This window comes from Pan paniscus, chromosome 3 (assembly GCF_029289425.2).
Source record: "Pan paniscus chromosome 3, NHGRI_mPanPan1-v2.0_pri, whole genome shotgun sequence".
Taxonomy (NCBI): domain Eukaryota; kingdom Metazoa; phylum Chordata; class Mammalia; order Primates; family Hominidae; genus Pan; species Pan paniscus.
The window spans coordinates 181,745,401-181,766,061 of NC_073252.2; the positions used below are offsets into that span (position 1 = coordinate 181,745,401).

The 20,661-nt window shown below is 41.3% G+C and overlaps 1 protein-coding gene across 4 annotated transcripts in view; it reads left to right on the forward strand.

The window, feature by feature from the left end:
* STOX2 (storkhead box 2) overlaps positions 1–6,645 on the forward strand; it is a 224,385-nt gene extending 217,740 nt beyond the window's left edge. For all 4 annotated transcript variants that reach the window (XM_034959471.3, XM_003823457.5, XM_034959475.3 and 1 more), the window contains one exon: positions 166–6,645. In XM_034959471.3, coding sequence (XP_034815362.1) covers positions 166–361 — 196 coding nt within the window. In that variant the 3' untranslated portion in view covers positions 362–6,645. The remainder of the gene's footprint in view (positions 1–165) is intronic.
* Positions 6,646–20,661: the final 14,016 nt, after the last annotated feature.

Consider the following 20,661-nt stretch of genomic DNA (forward strand, 5'->3'; position numbering starts at 1 on the left):
TGGTGGAGAGGCAGATGTGAATAATCAGTCGAGATGTATATTGATATGACATTATGAACCAGCAGAGGAAATCCATTAACGACATCATTTGCTCTTCCTCTGGGGCTCAATTTATAATTATTTATGTTCCAAACAAAACAAAACAAACCCTTTTTGCTCTTTTAGTACTCGGGAGAGCCTGGCTTCCAACACATCAAGCATTGTTGAAAGTAACCGTCGTCAGAACCCCGCTTTGAGCCCGGCCCATGGTGGAGCTGGTCCAGCCTTCAACTTCCGAGCGAGCGCGGAGCCCCCGACAAATGAAGCTGAGAAGCTACAGAAACCTTCCAACTGCTTGCAAGCTTCTGTTACTAGCGTGTGATTGTCCTTCTGCCTCAGATCTTCTGTCTCATTCGATACAGCAAAGTTTACGACACTGGGACTGATGTTTACATCTTTGGAAAGACAAGCATCTCAACCACAGTTTTTGTGTTTACTTAAACTGTGCTGCTAAGTAGGGCTAGGGCAAAAAAACAAAAAATCTTTATTTCAGAGTATTGCTTTTCACATTTATGGCTCTGTAGCAACTGAATAACAGTAGGGGTGATATGTATACTTTTGCTTCACTAATTGTATCTGAGCACACATAGGAAAGTCTAGACACTGTAAGTGTAATACGCATTTTCAATGTCATGCAGTTGCCAATTCCATTTTAAAATGCCACAGATGCGTGTTGCTCCCAGTCTGTGGTTAAACGGTGCCACAGAACTGATCCTTGACACTTCCAAAAAAAAAAAAAAAAAACACAAAACAAAACAAAACAAATTAAAAAAAAAAACAAAAACAAAACTAAGCTACCACGAAATGTCAAATGCAAGGGTCCACCTTGAGGGAAATAGATGCCAAACTAACTAGAAGGGACCCCGGCCCTTTGTGTGTGAATTGTTTATGCACCAGTCATTTTTCACTGTGAGTTTTCGTGACACTATTTTGCAGGAGCCCATGGAAGTGTGTGAGAAGGGGTCGCAATGGAGATCGCTGGGAGTGAATGTTTTCAGGGTTTTGTTTTCAAGTGTCACAGATGCTTGTCTGATTTTTTTTAACCTTCCGTGATCACAAACAGGAATATAGGCCTTTGAATCTGAAGTGGACAAAGGAAAGGAATTTCCAGTCTGGCTGGGGCACAGCATTAGGTGATTGAAAAGGTGATGTGGACTTGTAAAAGGTGTTACTCAAATATTGAAGGAAGAGAATTTCCTCCTTGTGATACTTAGGATGACCCTATCTTACTCTAATAGATACAATAATTAGTTTGTTTAAAAGCAAAATGTTCTTTGTGATACAAATGAAGAGTAGGGCCTGAGGATGTTATTCTTTCTAATGGAAGGACATAAATCTATTTTATGTAGTTTTAAATAGAATGCCTAAATTAGGCTGTGGGAGATAATTTTTAGTGGTTATAGGAAAGAGCAAATTTAGGGAGAGTTGAACTTCAGGCCTTTTATTCCTGGGAAGATATCTATAGAGAAAACTTTTAAAATAATTTTTGATTAGAAATATACATGTGCCCATGTAATAAACAACAGAATGTGCTCATTCTGCTAGTGCGGTATAATCCTAATTTGTACTCCCCTAAAATTTATCAGAATAACAATTATGCATACATGAACTATGCCAGAGTAATGTTTACAGATACTTTGTAACCAATTTCAGGAGGCGTTTTTAGCTGGATGTGTAGTTAATTAGCCCAACTTATTTCCAAATGGTTTGTTAACATTTTGCTTTGGTTTACAATGTCATGTTGAAAACAAAGAAGACCCAGCAGCAAAGGGATGACCAATAATTTCATCTTATAGCAAAGAGACATTCCAACGTTCCCATGTTTTATTTTCTGAGAACAGTGGGACAGATCTGTAGTAATGGAATATTATTTGCAAAAGGGTTACATATGACACAAGTAAGTGTTCTGACATAAAGTTTTATTTAGTTCAGTGGCATGTGCTGTTGGGAGCCATACACCATAAAATATATATATCCCAAAATAAATCTAGAATATTTTCACCTCCAATTTCAGTAATTGGCATATGATTTGTGAGACGCATCTGTTTTTGTATGAGGTTTAATCACTAGCAATCTGTTTAAAGAATCCAGTCCTATACACAGTTGGACTCATTCTTGAAACCTTTAAATGCTCCCTCATAGTTTTTCAGTTATTTGGAAGTTGCATTGGGTCAAACTGAACTCCTTGAGTTTGGTGTAAATTCCTTTTTTCTGCTTATTATAGTGAAACTTCAGCACGTTTCTTAGTAAACTCCCATACCATTGAAATGCTTAAGCCAGTTGGCTTTCAGTCTCATGCCTTATTTCCTCCAAGGCATGCCTCAACGCATTGTTTGTCTCATTGCTTAAATATGTCCAGAAGGAATGATCATGTATCTAATAGACTACATAGTCGGTTCCCTTGGGGAGTTATATATCATACAGTTACTAAATATTTGTCTAAATTCATTTTTTCCAAAAACCTGCTCTCAAATTTTTCTTCTACTCTCAGTTCGTAAATAATATAACCATTGAAACAACACATCAGCCTCTAGCTGATCCTCTGAAAGTAGCCATTGAAATAATCGAATACTGTGTGAACAGGAAAGGAAAGCATTACCTTTAAGAGAAGCTTTAAAATAGGAATTTATTGATATTTCACAAGATATAGGTTTACAGAAGACATTATTCAAATAAATATGTACACTATTTGCCTGATGCTATGGGGTACATAATTTTTTAAAAACTCCCTTAGACCAGCAGCCATTAGTGTAGAAATGATGGACTTTAAAGGTGATACCATGTAAGCAGATGTTGCATATAAAAATATTCCTGCCTGAATCTGATCGAGATTCTTGAATGGGGGAGGAGTGGCAGCCGGCAGCACATTGCAAATGTCATTCGAGGTCACGGTGAGGCTCTCGGTCCCGGAACAGTGGGGGCCTCGCCAGGCGTTGCCAGTACCCCTTGCCTCCTGTAAAATCATAGCTTTGTGTTACACGACTGCTTATCCAGTCTTAGGGTTTAGCAGCTGAAAGGTTTACAAAACTGAATCTGGTTGAATCTCTGTGAAAGGGTCAACACATCTGTCGGCATTTTGCACACTTATGTATTATTATGATACAACATATTACTTTATGGTAATTTTTATTTTTACATATAACTACCTCCATAAATTTGATGAAATGGCAGCCGTGTGTTAAAGAGTGTATCGTTCAGAAGAGCAAAGTTGAACACTTCCTTCAGCATTAGGGCATGGCGTGCTGTGTGTGTCAGTGATTGCCTCTGTGGACTCATGACTTTCCATCGCCATGGCTTTCTCTTACGCCGCTGTTTGGCTTTCAGATGTAATCCTGTCTTCTCCTCTCTTCCCCACGAAAGCGCACTCGATTTTGTTAGGAATGAACAGAAGTTTAAAAATTCTTGTGCCCACCCCCGCCCTCCACCCATTCCTGTTAAAAGTTCTCTGGCGAAGAGCCAATGGGTGAACGTAATTGAAAGAGCTATTTACTCCTTTGGAAATCTGATTGGAAGTCTAAGTTTTCAGTAACAGAAGACACACAAGCAATGTGGACTGCCAAGCTTGACGCACTTCGGGCTCTGCCTTCACTCGCATGCTACCATGTCGAGCCCAAACTCCACTTTAATTAAAAGAGCTGTGCTGTGAATTCCACAACTTCTGTTAAATAATTTGTATTCCATTATATATATTTTGCACATCTCAGGGGACCATAATGAACATATGAAAGGGGGGGTGCCATCAAATAGAGAAAACAAGTAGAAGAGGTGAATGGAGACTAGCTGGATAAAAATAACAAATTACTTCTTCTCTGATGTTGTGAAGGTCAGGTTCAGGAAGCATCAATTCACAGTTAATCTGGAGTAACAATGATCTGAACACCAGCTGTTCCCAGGTCCCTCTTTTTCATAGCCCAACCAGCATCTAAAATGTAAATTTAAATGACATTGCAGTCACCGTGGGGAGAAGAAACCTGTTCAGTGGAAGCAGAAGCATTGTTCCTTTTTTAGGTTGGCGCAGCTTTGCAAAACTCTACCCAGGATAAACCACTTATCACCACCAAGTGTACTTGAAAATAAAGTTTTTAACTTAAATTACAAGCATATTGCTCATAATACAATAGTGATCATTTTTTGAAAGTCTTGCCATTTATAACATGGGCAGTATTTGGAGCTTCATTTAAAAACCAACAACAACCGATAATGACTTTGCACGATTCACTTTGGGATCTCAAAGTGCTTCCAAAGCATTCAGATTTACAAACAATTCACAAGACAGGTCATCTTTGTAATACCCATACTTACAATGAATTAACAAAAGGAGTGACTTAAGATTCTCCAGGAACACAGTGGCAGCTATCGATGATCTGTTTTCTATCTGTTTGATAGAGCATCATGAGAAATCACAAAATACAATGCTATTTTTCTGATGTGTGCTAATAAAGTCAAAGAAAACAAATACATCTTGACACTTTTGTCCATTTTCATTCAAAAAAAAAAAAAGTTCAGGGTGTTTGGAATTTTACACCTCAGCACACCTTACTGGTATCAGTGGAGAAAGCGGGTGATTGACAGATCCACCCAAACGCCACTGCAGTCAGAAGCAGATCTGGACACACCCTTGTTTACAGTTTCATATTGGGTTGCTATCGTTCCCGTGCTAAATCACCAGCTTTCAGGAACATGACCGCTCCTGGCAGTGGAAGGTGCTGAAACAGAAATTTTAATTAAAAACTTTATCAAGTACTCTTCACAGTGCTGCTTGGCACCCTAGAAAATCAGTACAATATATCGAGCCCTACTTTGGAGGAGCTGGATTTCTGAGGGAGCTGATCCAGTTCTAAGTGTTTTCTCGAATTAGGAGATAGATGATCTTTGATGGGGATCTCCTCCATCACCACAGGCCAGTCACAGAACCAACTAGCCACGTGCTGCCAGACCTCAGTGGGCCCAAGCAGGAGCAATCTCTTCTATCCCCCATCTCCCCCAGGACCATCCTGCCCATTGTCAATGTCATCCAGGGCTCTTCCGGTAGTGAGTGACTTTTCTGCACATGTTTAGGGCTTGGGGGAGCTAGAACACAGGAAACATGAATGCAAAAGGCATGGAAAATACTGTTTTGCTTTGCGTTAGTAAAATGCGGGCAGGAAAAAGATTACTATCGGTCTGAGCTTTGCCAAGTGAGATAGAATCAACTGTCACCCCATTCCTCTCCCAGAAGGTCTTATGGTATTAAGGATACATCTAATATTTTCCCACAGATTTTTATTCAGGAGATGTTTCATAAATTACATATATGAAAACATTCATTATTACGTTTCCTTGTGTGTTTCAAACAGACATTGGCACCTTCCTATTGAGTTAATACTCTGCATCTTTTGCAGCAGCAGCCCACAAGGAGATTCCCAGAGATGGCTCCCCTAACACACAGTCCTGTGATTTTACAGTTCTATGACTTACAGTTGATGATTCACAAGATTCAGGATTCTACAAGACTCAAGGGGGAACTAAACTTTCTTATGATTGTACATGATCAGTTATAGGGCTGTAATCATTAATTGTTGGCTTCAAATGTGGACACACACACACACATCATGCCAAGGAGGGAATGGGGTGTTTCAAGTCAGGCAGCGATGATTCTGGAAGGTTGGAAATGTAAGGTTAGAAGCTTGGCTGGTCCGTGTACAGTTGTCTGCCTCCCTGTCCCAAGGCTGGTCTTAGTAAACCTGTTCCCTTGCTCCCACCAAGAAGAGGTACCAAATGTGAGACCTGAGATCTCCTCCAATATCTGTCCTCTGCAGTTCCGGGAAACTAATCATGAAGTGCACATGCAGCAGCTCCTCCACTTCCTTTCCTCCGAGGCCCTCCTTTCCATTCTCCCACCTAGATACTGACACACCGCCACGGTTTCCACATTGGAAGGGCAGAACACTGTGCAGTATCGTGCACACTTGCTGGGTTAGGAATAGAGCTGCCCTAGGGTCACCTTCATGCAAGTATTGACAGCTACAAATGAAAGTCCTTAGAGCAGTTGACACAGATACTACGTTCTAGAAGAGAATTAAATTTAAACGTCAAGTTTAAAGGGATCATAATTCTGCAGGTATCTTTCTCTGAGTGACTGAATGTGACTATTGCATTAGGGTAAATGAATTAAGACGTGCAAGTGGGATTTACTGTATGTTAGAAAGGAGTTTTGCAGCCAAGACTGCCTTGAATAAAATGTGTTTGCACTGAAAAAAAATTTTAAATTACTTGGTCTCTGGTTGCTGTAAAGGTCATCCAAGATGGATGTTCTGTTTATATTGTATAGTATTTCATATGAAATAATTACAGTTCATGAAATGTCTTCCCTAATGTTACTGATTTATAACAGCACATTTGTAACATGGTTTTTATCGTGTCAGTGTACCATACTGTAAATGATGATTACTTGTCATGCTTAGTATAATAACTTAAAAGAAAAAAAAGGACAGGGATTTTTGTAAGTCTATATTTGAAAGTCCCTCCCTATGGTGATACTGTGTTCATGTTGTTTATGTAGTGTTGTGTGAAATATCCATTTTGGATTGTGTTACTTTTTAAGATATTAAATAACATTTGGTTATATGTCTTAAGTGGATTTTTTTGGTACTTGAGAGAAAATATTTTAGGTGAGGTTAATTGATTTCTCTCTTCAATTAATAGGATTTTATAACATTGTGATTACTCAATATTATTAGAGCTTCTGAGTTAAAACAACTAAAAATGAAAATTTCTGATCAAAATTCTTTTTCCATGAAAGTTGGGGGAAAAAATCACATTTTTAGGTAACTGAATTTAAAACAGAGTGAGAGAGATGCCTATAACTACATTTTCTATATGAAATTATAAAGTGATGTGATTAGGTCTGGGGTTTCTTTTTCATTAGCACTCATGTCTCAGCTTTTGTTCCCAAGTGGATGGGATCCTCTCCCCAGTAAACACGAGGAGGCTGCTCACAGGTTCCAGTGAGTCACTTGCACAGGTTCGGAATCCTCCATGTTTATTCTCCTTCAGCTGTCATTCATTCTTCTGAGTCTCTCACTGTGGCAAATCTTTGCCCGTAGAAAATGGGCTTTTTCAAACCAAAGGGATTTGCTGCCCCGTTAATGATGGAGCTAGGAAATGGTATTCTCAGTCAAAAACAGTGAGCCATAAAGTCGAGCCTGATTTTCTTATAAAGGCAATATCCAAAGTAGACTTCCAAAAATTGTTGTGAACGATGACAGTGTCTACGGATAAGTGTCTGGAGACCCCAAGGTAACTGCTTTGAAGAACAAGTTGTATTTTGTTGCGTAAGTTTGTCTATATATTTTAAACTGTCTCAATACAGACGTTTCCTTTTTCAGGCATGAAGTTAGGAAGAGCAGAAATACTGGGAGTATATTGTGAGTTTTACTCTAGGACCAAAAGCAGCTGTGGTCAAGGAAAGGTAATTGTGTGTTCCTTTCAGAACGATCTAGTGAACTGAGGAAACGTGGGGACCTAAGGAGAAGGGGGAAGGCAGGATTCTGATTCCTTGGAGAGAATGGTCACAGTTCATAAACACGTTGTCTTTCCAAAGGAAAGGGTATGGTTTTAACTTACTTTTAGCATTTAGAGTGGTGGCTTTTCTCTCCTTCCTTAGAGAAAATTCAAGCAGAGTACTCAATACTTGCCTCCTTCCCTGGTGGTGGCCATGAAATCGAGAACCACTGAGTAATCAGAAGAAGTTATTCACCTGACCTTAATAATTCATTTAACTGTAAAATCTTATCCCTACTGTGAGAATTCTTGGATTTAGGGACACCCCCCTGCCCATCTTCACGCTCAGTGGCTCCAGACCTTTCCTGTCAAGCAAATGGTTAATCATGTGTGTGATTAATACCTTTGCACAGTACATTGCTCCATACAGGAATTTCAAGAAAAACTGAGGCACCTGTGCTCAAGAGAGGCCGAATAGGTTGCTTAACTGCAGCTCCCAAATTCCATCAAATAAATTCCTCCCAGGTCACTTTCCTTTGCGTTTCCCTTGTTCCTCACCCTTTATTGTAAAGTTCCATGCATTATTTTTATTTTCTATTACCTTGAGTTTATTTTACTTCTCTTCACTTTGCTTAATAGCAGTGCTTTTCATTTGTTCGTTGTTATGCTGTTAATATTTGGACTCACTCTTGCTCTCCATTATTGATAACCACAATTGATTACTAGTATTTTAAATTTTACATTTATATTGTCTTTCCCTCCTTGTGTGCACAGACCACTGTCATCCCTCAATCTCATTTCCACTCTCACCTTTGCACTAAGAGCCTTTGGTTCTCTGACACTTCTGTAGATATCTGCCACCAGCTGAGTCATCAGTGGCCTGATAAATGGTAACTTGAAGATATGCATGGATGGATGGATGGATGGATGGATGGATGGATGGATGGATAGATGGATATTGCATTAGATCAAAGGTGCCGGTATTCTTATTGTCTGAAAATGACAATGAAACAAAAGGAGATATCATGCAAAAGGATATTTTTTGATGTCCATGTGACTCCCTTTTAAGAACTTATCTTGGGAAATTATTTTGTAACCTTCTTCTATCTATACTTCAAGCCATTGCCTGCCATTCTTTACTATACAATATATGATTTCTTGTGGGAAAAGTTTTTTTCCCCTGAAAGACACCTCCTTTTTTTTTTCTTTTGAGACGGAGTCTCGTTCTGTTGCCCAGGCTGAAGTGCAATGGCACAGTCTTGGCTCACTGCAACTTCTGCCTTCCGGGTTCAAAAGCTTTCATTGAGAGCTGGGATTAGAGGCACCTGCCACCATGCCCAGCTAATTATTTTTAATAGGGCTGGAATTTCACCATGTTGGCCAGGCTGGTCTCGAACTCCTGACCTCAGGTGATCCACCTGCCTCGGCCTCCAAAATGCTGGGATTACAGACGTGAGCCACCGCACCCGGCCAAACACCTCCTTTAAAGTTAGTAACGGCTCAGTGGTTTAGTGATCAGCAGGCCCATCGACACAGTGCAGCTTCACATTGTTTGTCACTGTTGATAAAACAAGTGAGACAGATAACTAACAACGCTTAAGTGGATTGGAGAAGACAACTTTTGCCCCTCTTTTTTCCTTCATGTGTTATTTGAAGGCAGTTCATGAGAGGACATCTGTGTTGAATGTCAAAGGATCAATACTCAGTCTGGGAAAATGTTAAGATTGTCTGGAATACAGCAGTGAGCTTGGAAACAGAAATGGTCATTTCTACATTTCTCTCCCTTCCATGTCTCATCTCTTAATTTGAAGGGGACTTAATTAAGTGGATTGGGGCTCCATATGGCCCCTAAGAAGTCAGACAAACGAGCATAATAGAAGGTATCTTTTACAATTGACTCTTGCTCTAGCCGACTGGTGGAAGGGCCAGCACTTTAGAAAGACTTGCCTCGAGACTTCAGCAGTTAGCATTTTTGTAGAGAGTTTTTGAGAGGAAAGCACTTCCACTGCATCTTAAAAATAAACCTTTGATAACATTTTTAGATTTCTGGAATTATTACAAAGATAGTACAGAGAGTTCTTGGATACCCTATATCCAATTTCCCTTGTTATTATCATTTCACATTAATACAGTTCCTTAGTTACAATTAATGAACCAATATTATTACATTATTGTTAAGTAAAGTTCACCTTTTATTCAAATTTTCTGTTTGTCCCCACTGTCATTTCTTGTTGTTCTTGTCCCAGGAGCCCAACCAGGATACCATACTACAATCAGTTGTCCTGCCTCCTTGGTCTGTGACAATTTCTTCAACTCTGTTTATATTTGATGTCCTTGACAGTTTTGAGGAGTATGTGTCTGGTATTTTGTACAATGTCCCCAGTTTGAGTATGACTTATACTTTTGTCATGAGTAGGCCAGAGTTATGTGTTTTGGAGAGGAGAACCATGGAGATAAAGCTCCATTCTCATCATATCAAGAGTCCATCCTATTCATTATGACTTATTACCACCACTGATGTTAACCTTGATCATCTGGCTGGAGGTAGTGGTTGTCAGGTTTCTTCACTGTGAAGTTACTCTTTTTTCCTCTCTTTCCATACTGTTCCCTTTGGAAGAAAGTCACCATGTGCAGCTTAAGGAGTGGAGAGTTAAGCTCTGCTTCCTTAAGGGCAGAGTATCTAAATAAATAAGTTGTAATTCTTCTGTACAGAAGATTTGTCTCTTCTGTGCCACTTATTTATTTATTCAATCATTCTTAGCAGTATAGATTCAGATATTTATGTTATCCTTTGAGTGAAAGTCTATTACCACTTTATTTTATTGCTCAAACTTTTCCAGCTTTTGCACTGAGAGCTCTTTAAGTTGGCTCTTGTACCTCTTTGATGTACCCCTATCATTGTGGTTTGTTCACATGTTTTTGAGCACCTTCATAACTCTCTGGCACTATAAGAAGCTGTAGGCTCATTTTGTATATTTCCTGTCCCAGTCTTGGAATGAGTCGTTTCTCTAAAGAACGCTCGTGTCTTTTATTGGAGAATGGTATTAGAAACCACCGTCTGGGTGCTGGCTTTGTGCATTACTACTGGGGAGACATTACTTCTAGGTCTTCTCAGCTGACAGAGCAAGGAGGTATATGTGTGTATGCAAACCTGTCCACATACACGTATCAATAGATATTGCTAAATGTAACCACCTGTACTTCTATTAAGCTAAGTGTCATGCTGATGTCTCCAACTCTAATGCATTATGACATGGATCATTCTAGCCTCTTTTCTTGCTCTTCTGTAACTTCCCACTCCCACAGTGAGAAACCCGGCTCTCATCACCTGCCATCCCTTTACTGGACTGCTGAATTGCAGTATACACGATAGTAGGTCATCCATTGCATTTTCTAAAACTGATTTGATAAATATGGAAATAGGGAAACAAATGAAAGTGTTTCTCAACTTATTCTAGTATGTGGCTTGCTTCCTGTGACAGTGCAGTGAAGATTATAAACTTGTTAGTGAGCTTATTTGGTCCTAGAAGGATTGTTCTGAAGAATGTAAGGTTCAGAGGCAGGAGGGGCACTATCAATTTTATTTAAGATGTGTACTTCCTTATGCTGCACTGTTAGAACTTGGAAAAAAGCGATGTTGACTTAGTAATACAGACTAATGTCTGGTGAACCGCTACTTCCTTCTCCCCACTTCTAATCTCTGAATATTGACCTAAATTTTTACCATATTTCAAGGTCCAGATCAAATGCTGTCTCTTTCACAAGGCCTTCTCTGAGTGCCCTTCTCCACTTCCATGCCCTGAGAAGATGGCTTCTTTTCCTCTCTTATAGTACAGCATTCATCATTTCCAATCCTGTGTTCTCATGTTTTGCCTTAAAGACAGACCCTGCCCAAGACCATGCCCTCAGCTAGACAGTTTATACCACTTTAATATTATTCCCTTGATTTCCTGGCTGGGGGAGCCTCTGCTTGTCATTGTTTCTAGGTGGCCCTTATGAGCTTTGAAATCTTCAGCAAGAAATGGGCTGGGTGTGGTGGCTTCAAGCAGGATTTCAAAAACGCTGCGTGCTGTGGTCAGGGCTCCTTCTCACTAAGAAACCTCTCGGGAATGTGCTCCCAGCTACTGCATCCTTTTTGCTTCCATGCATCTACCTTATCACCAAAAAACCTCTACACAAACCGAAACCAAAGAACACCGGGAACAGGAACTGAGCTTTGGCTTTTGAAATGTGGAGAAGTTGTTATAAGATGAGAAGCTGAGCGGGAGGCTTCCAGCCCTTCCTGTTGCAAGCACCTGTGCTGCAGAAGCCTGGCCCTTTGCTCTTGGGTTGTGACGGAGCCGCTGTGTTTCTCCACAGCACCCTTCAGTCTGTGTGTGCAGCACCAAGTGGGGGGAAGTTAGAAGAGGTGGGAAGAGCCACGGAGCAGGCAGCTCAGGAGAAGCCAAACCTTGCACAGTGGAACGGAACGGGCAGTCCATTTGTGGGGAAAACACGAGACGGAGGTCCAGTGCTCTGTGGCGCGGCAGGCAAGGGGGAGGCTCTTCCCCAAAGTGGTTGGAGTATGTACGGCCACGGTCACGATGTGTTTCCTTTTAACCATATCTTAAATCTGAAGGCAGCTGACTATTGTTTATGCAAACTTTCCATAAAAGTGTAACAAAAAATTTATTTTCTCCATCCTGATTTAAGTTTTCTCCCCACCCCATCCCCCATCTCAGCCACATGGTTTCCTTGGGGCTGCTTGTCATTTTTTTCCCCCACCTCCCGCTCCTTCTCTTTGCATCTGTGGGATTTTGCTTGCAGCTAATTTTTCATTTTAATGTTCTCATTTCTCTCCCCCTGTCCCGCACACTTTGAGAACAAGTCCATGAATTTGATTTCTTGATAACTTTTTCATATCTTCCCAGAGCAGTTTCCCCAACTGTTACTAACTCATTTTGTAGTCATAATGTGGCTATTCGTAAAGCCTCACTAGGGAGGTCTACTATAATATATACCAACACACTGCTTGCTCTTACTTCCAAATATTCACGCTAGTTCAAAAAAAAAAAAAAAGGCCAGAATCTCTGCTTGTCTTTTTCTGGTTGTCTGATGTAATACCAGAAATCTCCTAAGCCTCTGGTTTACCTGAGGTGTTTGGAGTTGGTGTATTTGAGGGGAATTGCTAAAATGAAGTTGTTTCTTGTGACACCAAGGTTCAGACAACTAGGGTTGGGTTGCAGCCCAAGGTGAACTGAATGACTACAAAGTCAAGTTCCCACTGGGAGATGTAACCTTACAGGTAAATTGAACAGGGGCTTCCAAATCCACACTTCTTGAAAGCCTTGCCTCTATGAAAATACTCATCTTAATTTTAGTTGTCTGTATGTCCCAATTTTTCTACAGTAAGCACATATTATTCTAAACTCAGAAAACTGTGTGTGGACAACTAAAATGTTTAAGAATACAATAAACAGAAGGGGCTGGGGTGTGGTGGCTCGCGCCTGTAATCCCAGTATTTTGGGAGGCTGAGGCGGGCGGATCACTTGAGGTCAGGAGTTTGAGACCAACCTGTCCAACATGGTAAAACCCTGTCTCCACTAAAAATACAAAAATTAGCCAGGCGTGGTGGCACATGCCTGTAATCCCAGCTACTTGGGAGGCTGAGGCAGGAGAATCACTTTAACCCGGGAGACAGAGGTTGCAGTGAACCAAGATCACGCCACTGCACTCCAGTCTGGGCAACAGAGCAAGAATCCGTCTTTTTTTTTTTTTTTTTTTTTAAAAAAGACAATAAACAGAAGGTCACAAGTTGTGACTCCCATGTCTCCCCTCTTTCGACACTCTTGAGCTCAGCTGTCTTCTGGTTGGCGAGTGCTTCCTTTCTCTGCAGCGTCTTCTGGCCACTTCACTCTGACTGAGGCTGAATTTTGAAGCTTACAGATCTCTCGTGAGTATAAAAAGCCTTATTAATTTTTTCGAGCTGTAAATCAATGTACCTCCTGCTAGCCAGAGCAAAAATATTGTTCTGGTCTCAATAAAGTGCAATCCAGAATTTCTTTTTTATTTTTTAATTTTTTTTTTTTAATTTTTATCTTTTTGAGACAGAGTCTTGCTCTGTCACCCAGGCTGGAGTGCGGTGGCACAATCTTGGCTCTCTGCAACCTCCATCTCCTGAGTTCAAGTGATTCTCCTGCCTCGGGCTCCCGAGTAGCTGGGATTACAGGCATGCACCACCATGCCCAGCTAATTTTGTATTTTTAATAGAGATATTGGTCAGGCTGGTCTCAAACTCCTGATCTCAGGTGATCTGCCTGCCTCAGCCTCCCAAAGTGCTGGGATTACAGGTGTGAGCCACTGCGCCCAGCCCAGAATTTCATACTAAGAAGTAGGATTAAGAGGGGAAAACTCTCAGGAGTAAAGATTAAGTGTCATTTCTTCCTTGGGGCACAGAGTAAAAGCCATCATGTAGCAAAGACAAATGAATTATTTGTAGCTGGTGTAAGCTGGTGCTTGATTTTTTTTTTTTTTTAATAGAGTTAAGGTCTTGCTCTGCTGCCCAGGCTGGGCTCGAACTCCTGGGCGGAAGCAATCCTCCTGACTTGACCTGCCAAGTAGCTGAGACTACAGGCATGTGCCACTGTGCCTGGCTTATTCTTCTTAATCCTTACTTGAGTATTTAGACATTCTTCCCAAATGCTTTGTCACAACTAACTCATTTCCCCTCAAAATCCAAGTGAGAATCTTCAGACACTTACTATAGGCCCAGATATCTAGGGCTTGTCAATTAATGTTGTAATTAATTAATTTTTATCATAATTTGTAAAAAAAATGCATCTAAATCACAGACTTAAAAAATGTCACCCCCAAAAGGTAGTTCATTTTGGGGAATGCTTTTTTAAAAATGTGGGGTCTCCTTGTTATAAACTAGGTTTTTGCAAAGGTATATGAAAAAGTGAGGTTTAAATTTGATAGTGCCTTGAATACTGCTCTTCCAGATTGAGAAATTAATAATACACTGTTTGAGGAAGGAACCCACATCAGTAGAAAGAGGACATACAAGTGCACCTGCATGTATTCTGATGTTGTTTGGATATGAATGTTGATATAGTTGATAGTTTACCCAGCAAGTATTCAGTGCTTTCCTCCTTGCTTCTGAGCATCCCTGAAGTTCTAGGGACACAAAGTAAAAGACATGATCGTTGCCTTCTAGGGGATTCAGAAGGGAAGGTCACCCCCGCACATGGAAGAGCAGTGATGCGCCCATACTGCAACGTGCTCGGGATACTGCGGGAAAGGGTTCCAGAACCATTCCGCCTACTCACCAGCTCTAGGATTTGGCAGCCAACACCCTCCTCTGACCTCCGAGGCTCGGCGTTATTGACTAACCCTAATAGGGATGGATCCCGCCTTCCCTGCCTCACAGTGACTTCTGTGAGTCAGGGAAGCCATGAAAACCATGCATGTCAGGTAAGGTGCAAAACCACCATTGTGCGGTTGTGCAGGTTCGGGGGAGACAGAGCTCACTTTGCAATATTTTATTACTGGAGTTTAAGCTGGACCTTTAAAGCAGGGTGGGATATTGGTAAGGACAAAGGGGTTTGGAGAGTGTTCGGGCATGGATAACAAGGGCTTAAACTCAGGAGCAACAAAGATAACAGTTGCAAGACAGAGGACATAGGATGGATCTTCCTCTCAAAGCAATGCGTAGCGTCATAAATACTCTGTGTGTATACGAGGGGGAAACGGGTTAACATCACAAATATCATTTTCCCAACACAGTTTTGCTATAGAACATGAAAGGTGAGCACTGGGATGTGACGTGGTAGAAGTTTGTCACATGTTATTGCTTCATGCCTTGTCTGCAAATGGAGCCACTACCCTCACCCCCAGCTTTCAATGACTAATTCCTACTTCAGTAGGAGCCCTCTGTCTTGGCTCATTCCCCTCCAGTCTTTTCTCTCTCTCTCTCTTTCTTTCTCTCTCTCTCTTTCTTTCCTTCCTTCCTTTCTCTCTCTCTCTCCTTCTCTCCTTCTCTCTTTCTTTCTTTCTTTCCCCACTCCCTCCCTCCCTCCCTTCCTTCCTTCTTCATTCTTTTTTCTTTCTTTCTTTTTATAGAGGTAGAGTCTCACTCTGTTGCCCAGGCAGGAATGCACCAGCATGATCACAGCTCACTGCAGCCTCGAACTCCTGGGCTGTGGCCATCCTCCCGCCTCAGCCTTCTGGCCCCTTCAGTCATTTTAGCACTCTTGTGTTCTTTGCTTTCCCCCATGGACATGTTGTGTGTCCCCAGCTGGATTTCAGAGTCCCCGAAGTCAGGAATGCCTCTCAGTCCTGTGACCTCACAGAGCCTGCGGTGGCTGGCTCTGGTGGGTATCGCCGGTCTGATGCTGACAAGCTGGCTTTCCCTCTTATGTTTTCTTGGCCCTAACCCTGACAGCCACCCACTTGCAGTTCTTTTGGTGAGTTTCAAAGTATCCTTCACAAAGTAATGTGCCTGCACTTGGCTAGAGAAAAAGCCAAATGTATTTTAAGGCTTCTGCAATACCTGTAGTTTTGGGTCCAGCCACTCTACCACAGTCATGAGTGTAAAGATGTCATGATCTTACTATGTTTTATGTGTGTTTTGGCATGATTAAGTAGCAGCATTAGAACATGAACCTCAAAAATCACACCTTTCTGATGTTTCTCTTACTTTTTTTGGCTCTCCCTTCTAAGGCCCTGTGCCCTCCCCTTGAATGATCAATGTCCCTTAAGGATTTTTGAGCCCCTTTTCTTCTTGTTCCTGGGCCTCTACTTGAATTTTCTTTCTGTCTTTTTTTTTTTTTCCTTTCTGTGAGGAACGGGGTCTCGCTATATTCCCAGGCAGGTCTGGAACTCCTGGGCTCAAGCTATCCTCCTGCCTCGGCCTCCTTAAGAGCTGGGATTACAGGTGTAAGCCACCATGCCCGGCACTTGAATTTTCATGTGAAAGAATTCAGTATCTTAATCTTCAGCCCACACTTCCTCCCTGAGTTCCAGACTGGACATCTCTGTTTCTTCACAGCCAGTATTTCCAGCGAAACTTGCATCTTTGCCATCAGAACTTGGTCTTCCTTTCTGTGTCCCCAGTCTTGCCAAAGATCTCATTGGATACCCACTTGCTAAAGCCACCAACTCAGGAGTGCTCCTTGGCCCCTTCCTCACTCCCTCGCATCCCACATGGAATCCGTCACCAGGTGGTCTTTGTTTATCTCCTAAGAGTCTCCTGAGTCAGCCCACTTATCTCCAGCTCCACCACCACCACTGTGCTAGTTCAGCTCACCCTTACGTCTCGCCTAATTATTTCAGTGGCCTCTTCCTTGATGTCCTGCCTCATTTTCACCACACTGTCACTGGAGGCATCTTTCTAACATACAAGTCTAACTGTGTTACTCCCCGGCTTGGATCCTTTTGGTGGCCAAGGTTAGTTCAGTTAGATCCAAGTCTTTACTAAGGCTTGTAAACCCCCCCACCCCAAGTCCCGCCTTGCTGACTCCACCCTATCCCCCAAGGCTGGCATCCCCGTGCTCCAGCCAGGCCTCTGCTCAGGCTCTTCGCTGCCTCCATCACCTCAAAGACCCTCAGCAGAACTGGAACAGCCTTTCCTGCCTTCACTGGCCCCATCATGGCACCTGTTCACTACTCAATCTTTAGGTTTCATGGACCTGGGCTGCAAGATATTTGTCTGAGCTTGAAGACCCTGGAGAAGAGGCTCTTGTATGGGACCCTTGGCCCCTACAGCTCAGAGCTGGGGATTTCCTGTCATGCCTGGGTCTTTGGGGTGAGACTTTTAGGTGAAGATGTGGGCAGGGGGGCATGTCCAGAGCAATAGTTCTCATCAGTGCATGGCGTGGGGGCGTGAATCAGTCACTGGAGAAATATTTCCAAAGTATGCATGGTTGGCCTCCAAGGAGACCCTCATCCTCTCAAGATTCTGATTCGGGAAATCCACAGTGGGGCCCAGGTGTGCATTTTTTAACAAAGTTCCCTAAGATTGAGTCTGTTTTCTCTTCCCTGACCCTTTCCAAGAAAAGAAGAAGCTTAAAGCTTGGTGGTGATTTCTGAAATTGGTCTTCAGGAATCAGGGCACACTTTTCACTTTTTTTCTGCCTTCTCAGACGTAATCCTAAAAAGCAAGACAGGAAGATGTGTCACAGCCAGGCTAGGGGGTCTCAGATTGAAGACAATTCTGTAGAGACGTTCTGTACAGCCACTAACATTCTCCAAGGAGCTGAAATCTTAACAAAAAAAATTTTTCCTACAATTTCAAGTCACCTATTTAAACCGACAACTTCATCCTTAGGTAACTGTAGTGACCATCTGGAGGTTTTAAGGTTTGTACTACATGTGAATAATATGCTGGCCCCAGCACTCCCCTCTACCAGCACAGATCCCAGGAACGGTTGCTTCTGGCTTCAGTGTCACGTTCACCCTTTGAAATGTACCTTCCCTAGGGAGAGAACACCGTAGCCCAAGGGTACCCCCTTCGCAAACATGGGAAGCAGGTGAATTTATCTGGAGCCACTTTTCTATTCTCTGTCCATCAATTCTGTCTCCTGTACAGGAGAAAAACAGTAACTGTCTCCAAAAGTTCTCTTCTCTAAAGGTATATGTCTTATAAAAGAACCTTCGGTAGAAGGATGCTGGTGAACTCGGCCTTCCACATAGTTTCACAGTAGTCTGTTTGTGTGTCTTTCTGCCCTGTTAGTGTGGGGCTTTTTGAGCAGAGAGGATGTGCCTTCGTCATCTTTGTATCTTCTGTGCTGACACAGACATAGGTGTTTGTTGAATGACTGAATGAATGAATGAATTCACGCATTCATGTATGCATGAGAGCGGCAGAAGGAATTATAGGCATTTGGGGTAGGGTGGCCTTCAGCAAAGTCCCACAGATCCATATAGTCACCTATATGGTACCGGTATATTATTAGGGAGGCATTCTTATCAGTATTCCTAGGGAGGCATTATTATCAGTAATTTTTAAACAAAGTAATTAATATTTGAAAAATATACAAATATACAAATATGTGATAGAACATATTTGTATATTTGAAAAATAACGAGTGAAATTAAAATTTTCATAATATTAGAATTTAATACAATTAGCCCTCTGTATCTGCAGCTTCCACATTTGTGGATTCAACCATCTGTGGATTGAAAATATTGGGAATATCAATACCCACAGCAATACCAATATCAATATTAATAACAAATAACAATGCAACAATAAAAAAATACAAATAAAAATCCAATCCAGTATAACAACTCTTTCCATAGTATTTACATTGTATTACGTATTATGAGTGAACTGTTTAATAGAGGTGATTTGAAGTAGACAAGGGCATGTGTGTAGGTTATATGAAAATACTGTGCCATTTTATATCAAGGACTTGAGCATTGAATTTTGGTATTTTCAGGGGGTCCTGGAACCATTCCCCCTAAGATGTTGAGGGGCAGCTGTACAAATTTATCCTGAAATGTCTCTAGTCTTCACTTTGAACTGCAGACCCCTTGTGCCACCTTATCACTGAATTCTGTGTGGCCTGAAAGATTCCAAAACACACAGATATTCACACACGCCAACAATACAGGGGCAGTGTTAGACAAATGGGGTGAAGAATTGGGGAGCTATTCATAGGTGGAGAACAGATAAATATTTGGAACATCTGGTCTTATAAAACCATTTATTATTTTTTTGAGACAGAGTTTCGCTCTTGTTGCCCACCCTGGGGTGCAATGGCATAATCTCGGCTCACCACAACCTCCGCCTTCCAGGTTCAAGTGATTCTCCTGCCTCAGCCTCCCAAGTAGCTGGGATTACAGGCATAAGCCACCACACCTGGCTACTTTTGTATTTTTAGTAGAGACTGGTTTTATCTATGTTGGTCAGGCTGGTCTCGAAATCCTGACCTCAGGTGATCCACCTGCCTCAGCCTCCCAAAGTGCTGGGATTATAGGCATGAGCCACCGCACCCGGCCTTATTATTATTTTTATTAAAAACTATGTTTATTATAAGAAAACTGAGAATTACAAGAAAGTAGAAAACAAGCGAACAAGAATTAACCATCATTATATCAACCAAAGATGATCATTTTCAATATACTGTGTTTATTTTATATATATATATATACATGTATATTAGACCGTATGGTCCCAATTTTTTTAAAATATATTTTTTAAAAATTGGGACCATACAGTCTAAACTGTTTTGTAACCTGCCTTTTTCCCATAGTTATCCTTAACATTTTTCATGGCTTTAAACATTCATCCACATTGCTCCAAATGGCTGCATAGTGATGCCTTCCTTAAATCATTTTCCTTCTGTTTCTCATTGTTGGATATTTTCAAAAACATTTTTTCTGATGTGAATGTTCAGGCCATCACAAACATCCCTGAAGAAACCTGAACATGTCCGGGAATTAGAATTGCTAGGTCTGCAGTTCTCCCCGTGTTTAAGGCTTCTGAAAAGACATCGTCAAGTTACCCTTCATTGTTTGTCGTGTCCAGTTACATCCTGGTCAGCAGTTATTCTAAAACTATTTTCCAACACATGTAATGGTCACTTTTATTTTGGAACCTTTACAACTGCATCCATTACTGTAGGATTTGCATTTCAGGATTACATACTGATGTATAATTCTCCTGCAAAATTATTCTGCGTGGTTGAGTCTTTACCAGGTAAAGTATCATATCTCCTAATTAAGTTTTAATAAAACAGTATTATGATAGGGGATTTCTTGGCTTTTGCATCTCTGAAAGTCCACCAGGGGAAGCCAAATTAGTCATTGCTAATCAGAAATATTTTGAGAGAAAGTAACTGTTTCACTGTAAAACTTTTTCACCTGGATGGCTGGGAACAGCATATTCAAATTCAAAATTCTTTCTGCTCTCTTGCTCTCAAGTATGCAAGCACAATGCAAGTATGATTTGGTCTCCAGCTTGGTAGAGAAACATTTACAACACAACCCATATATTTTCATCCTGGTTGTATGGGTTGAATAAAAAGCATCTCTAATTCCCATGAAGATTCAACCTCTGTCTGGTATAAGATGTTTTTCATTTTAACCCAGAGTGAAAGCTGCACAGAAACTACTTGACTGTATTCTTCTGTTAGTAACATTAGATTCCCAAGATGC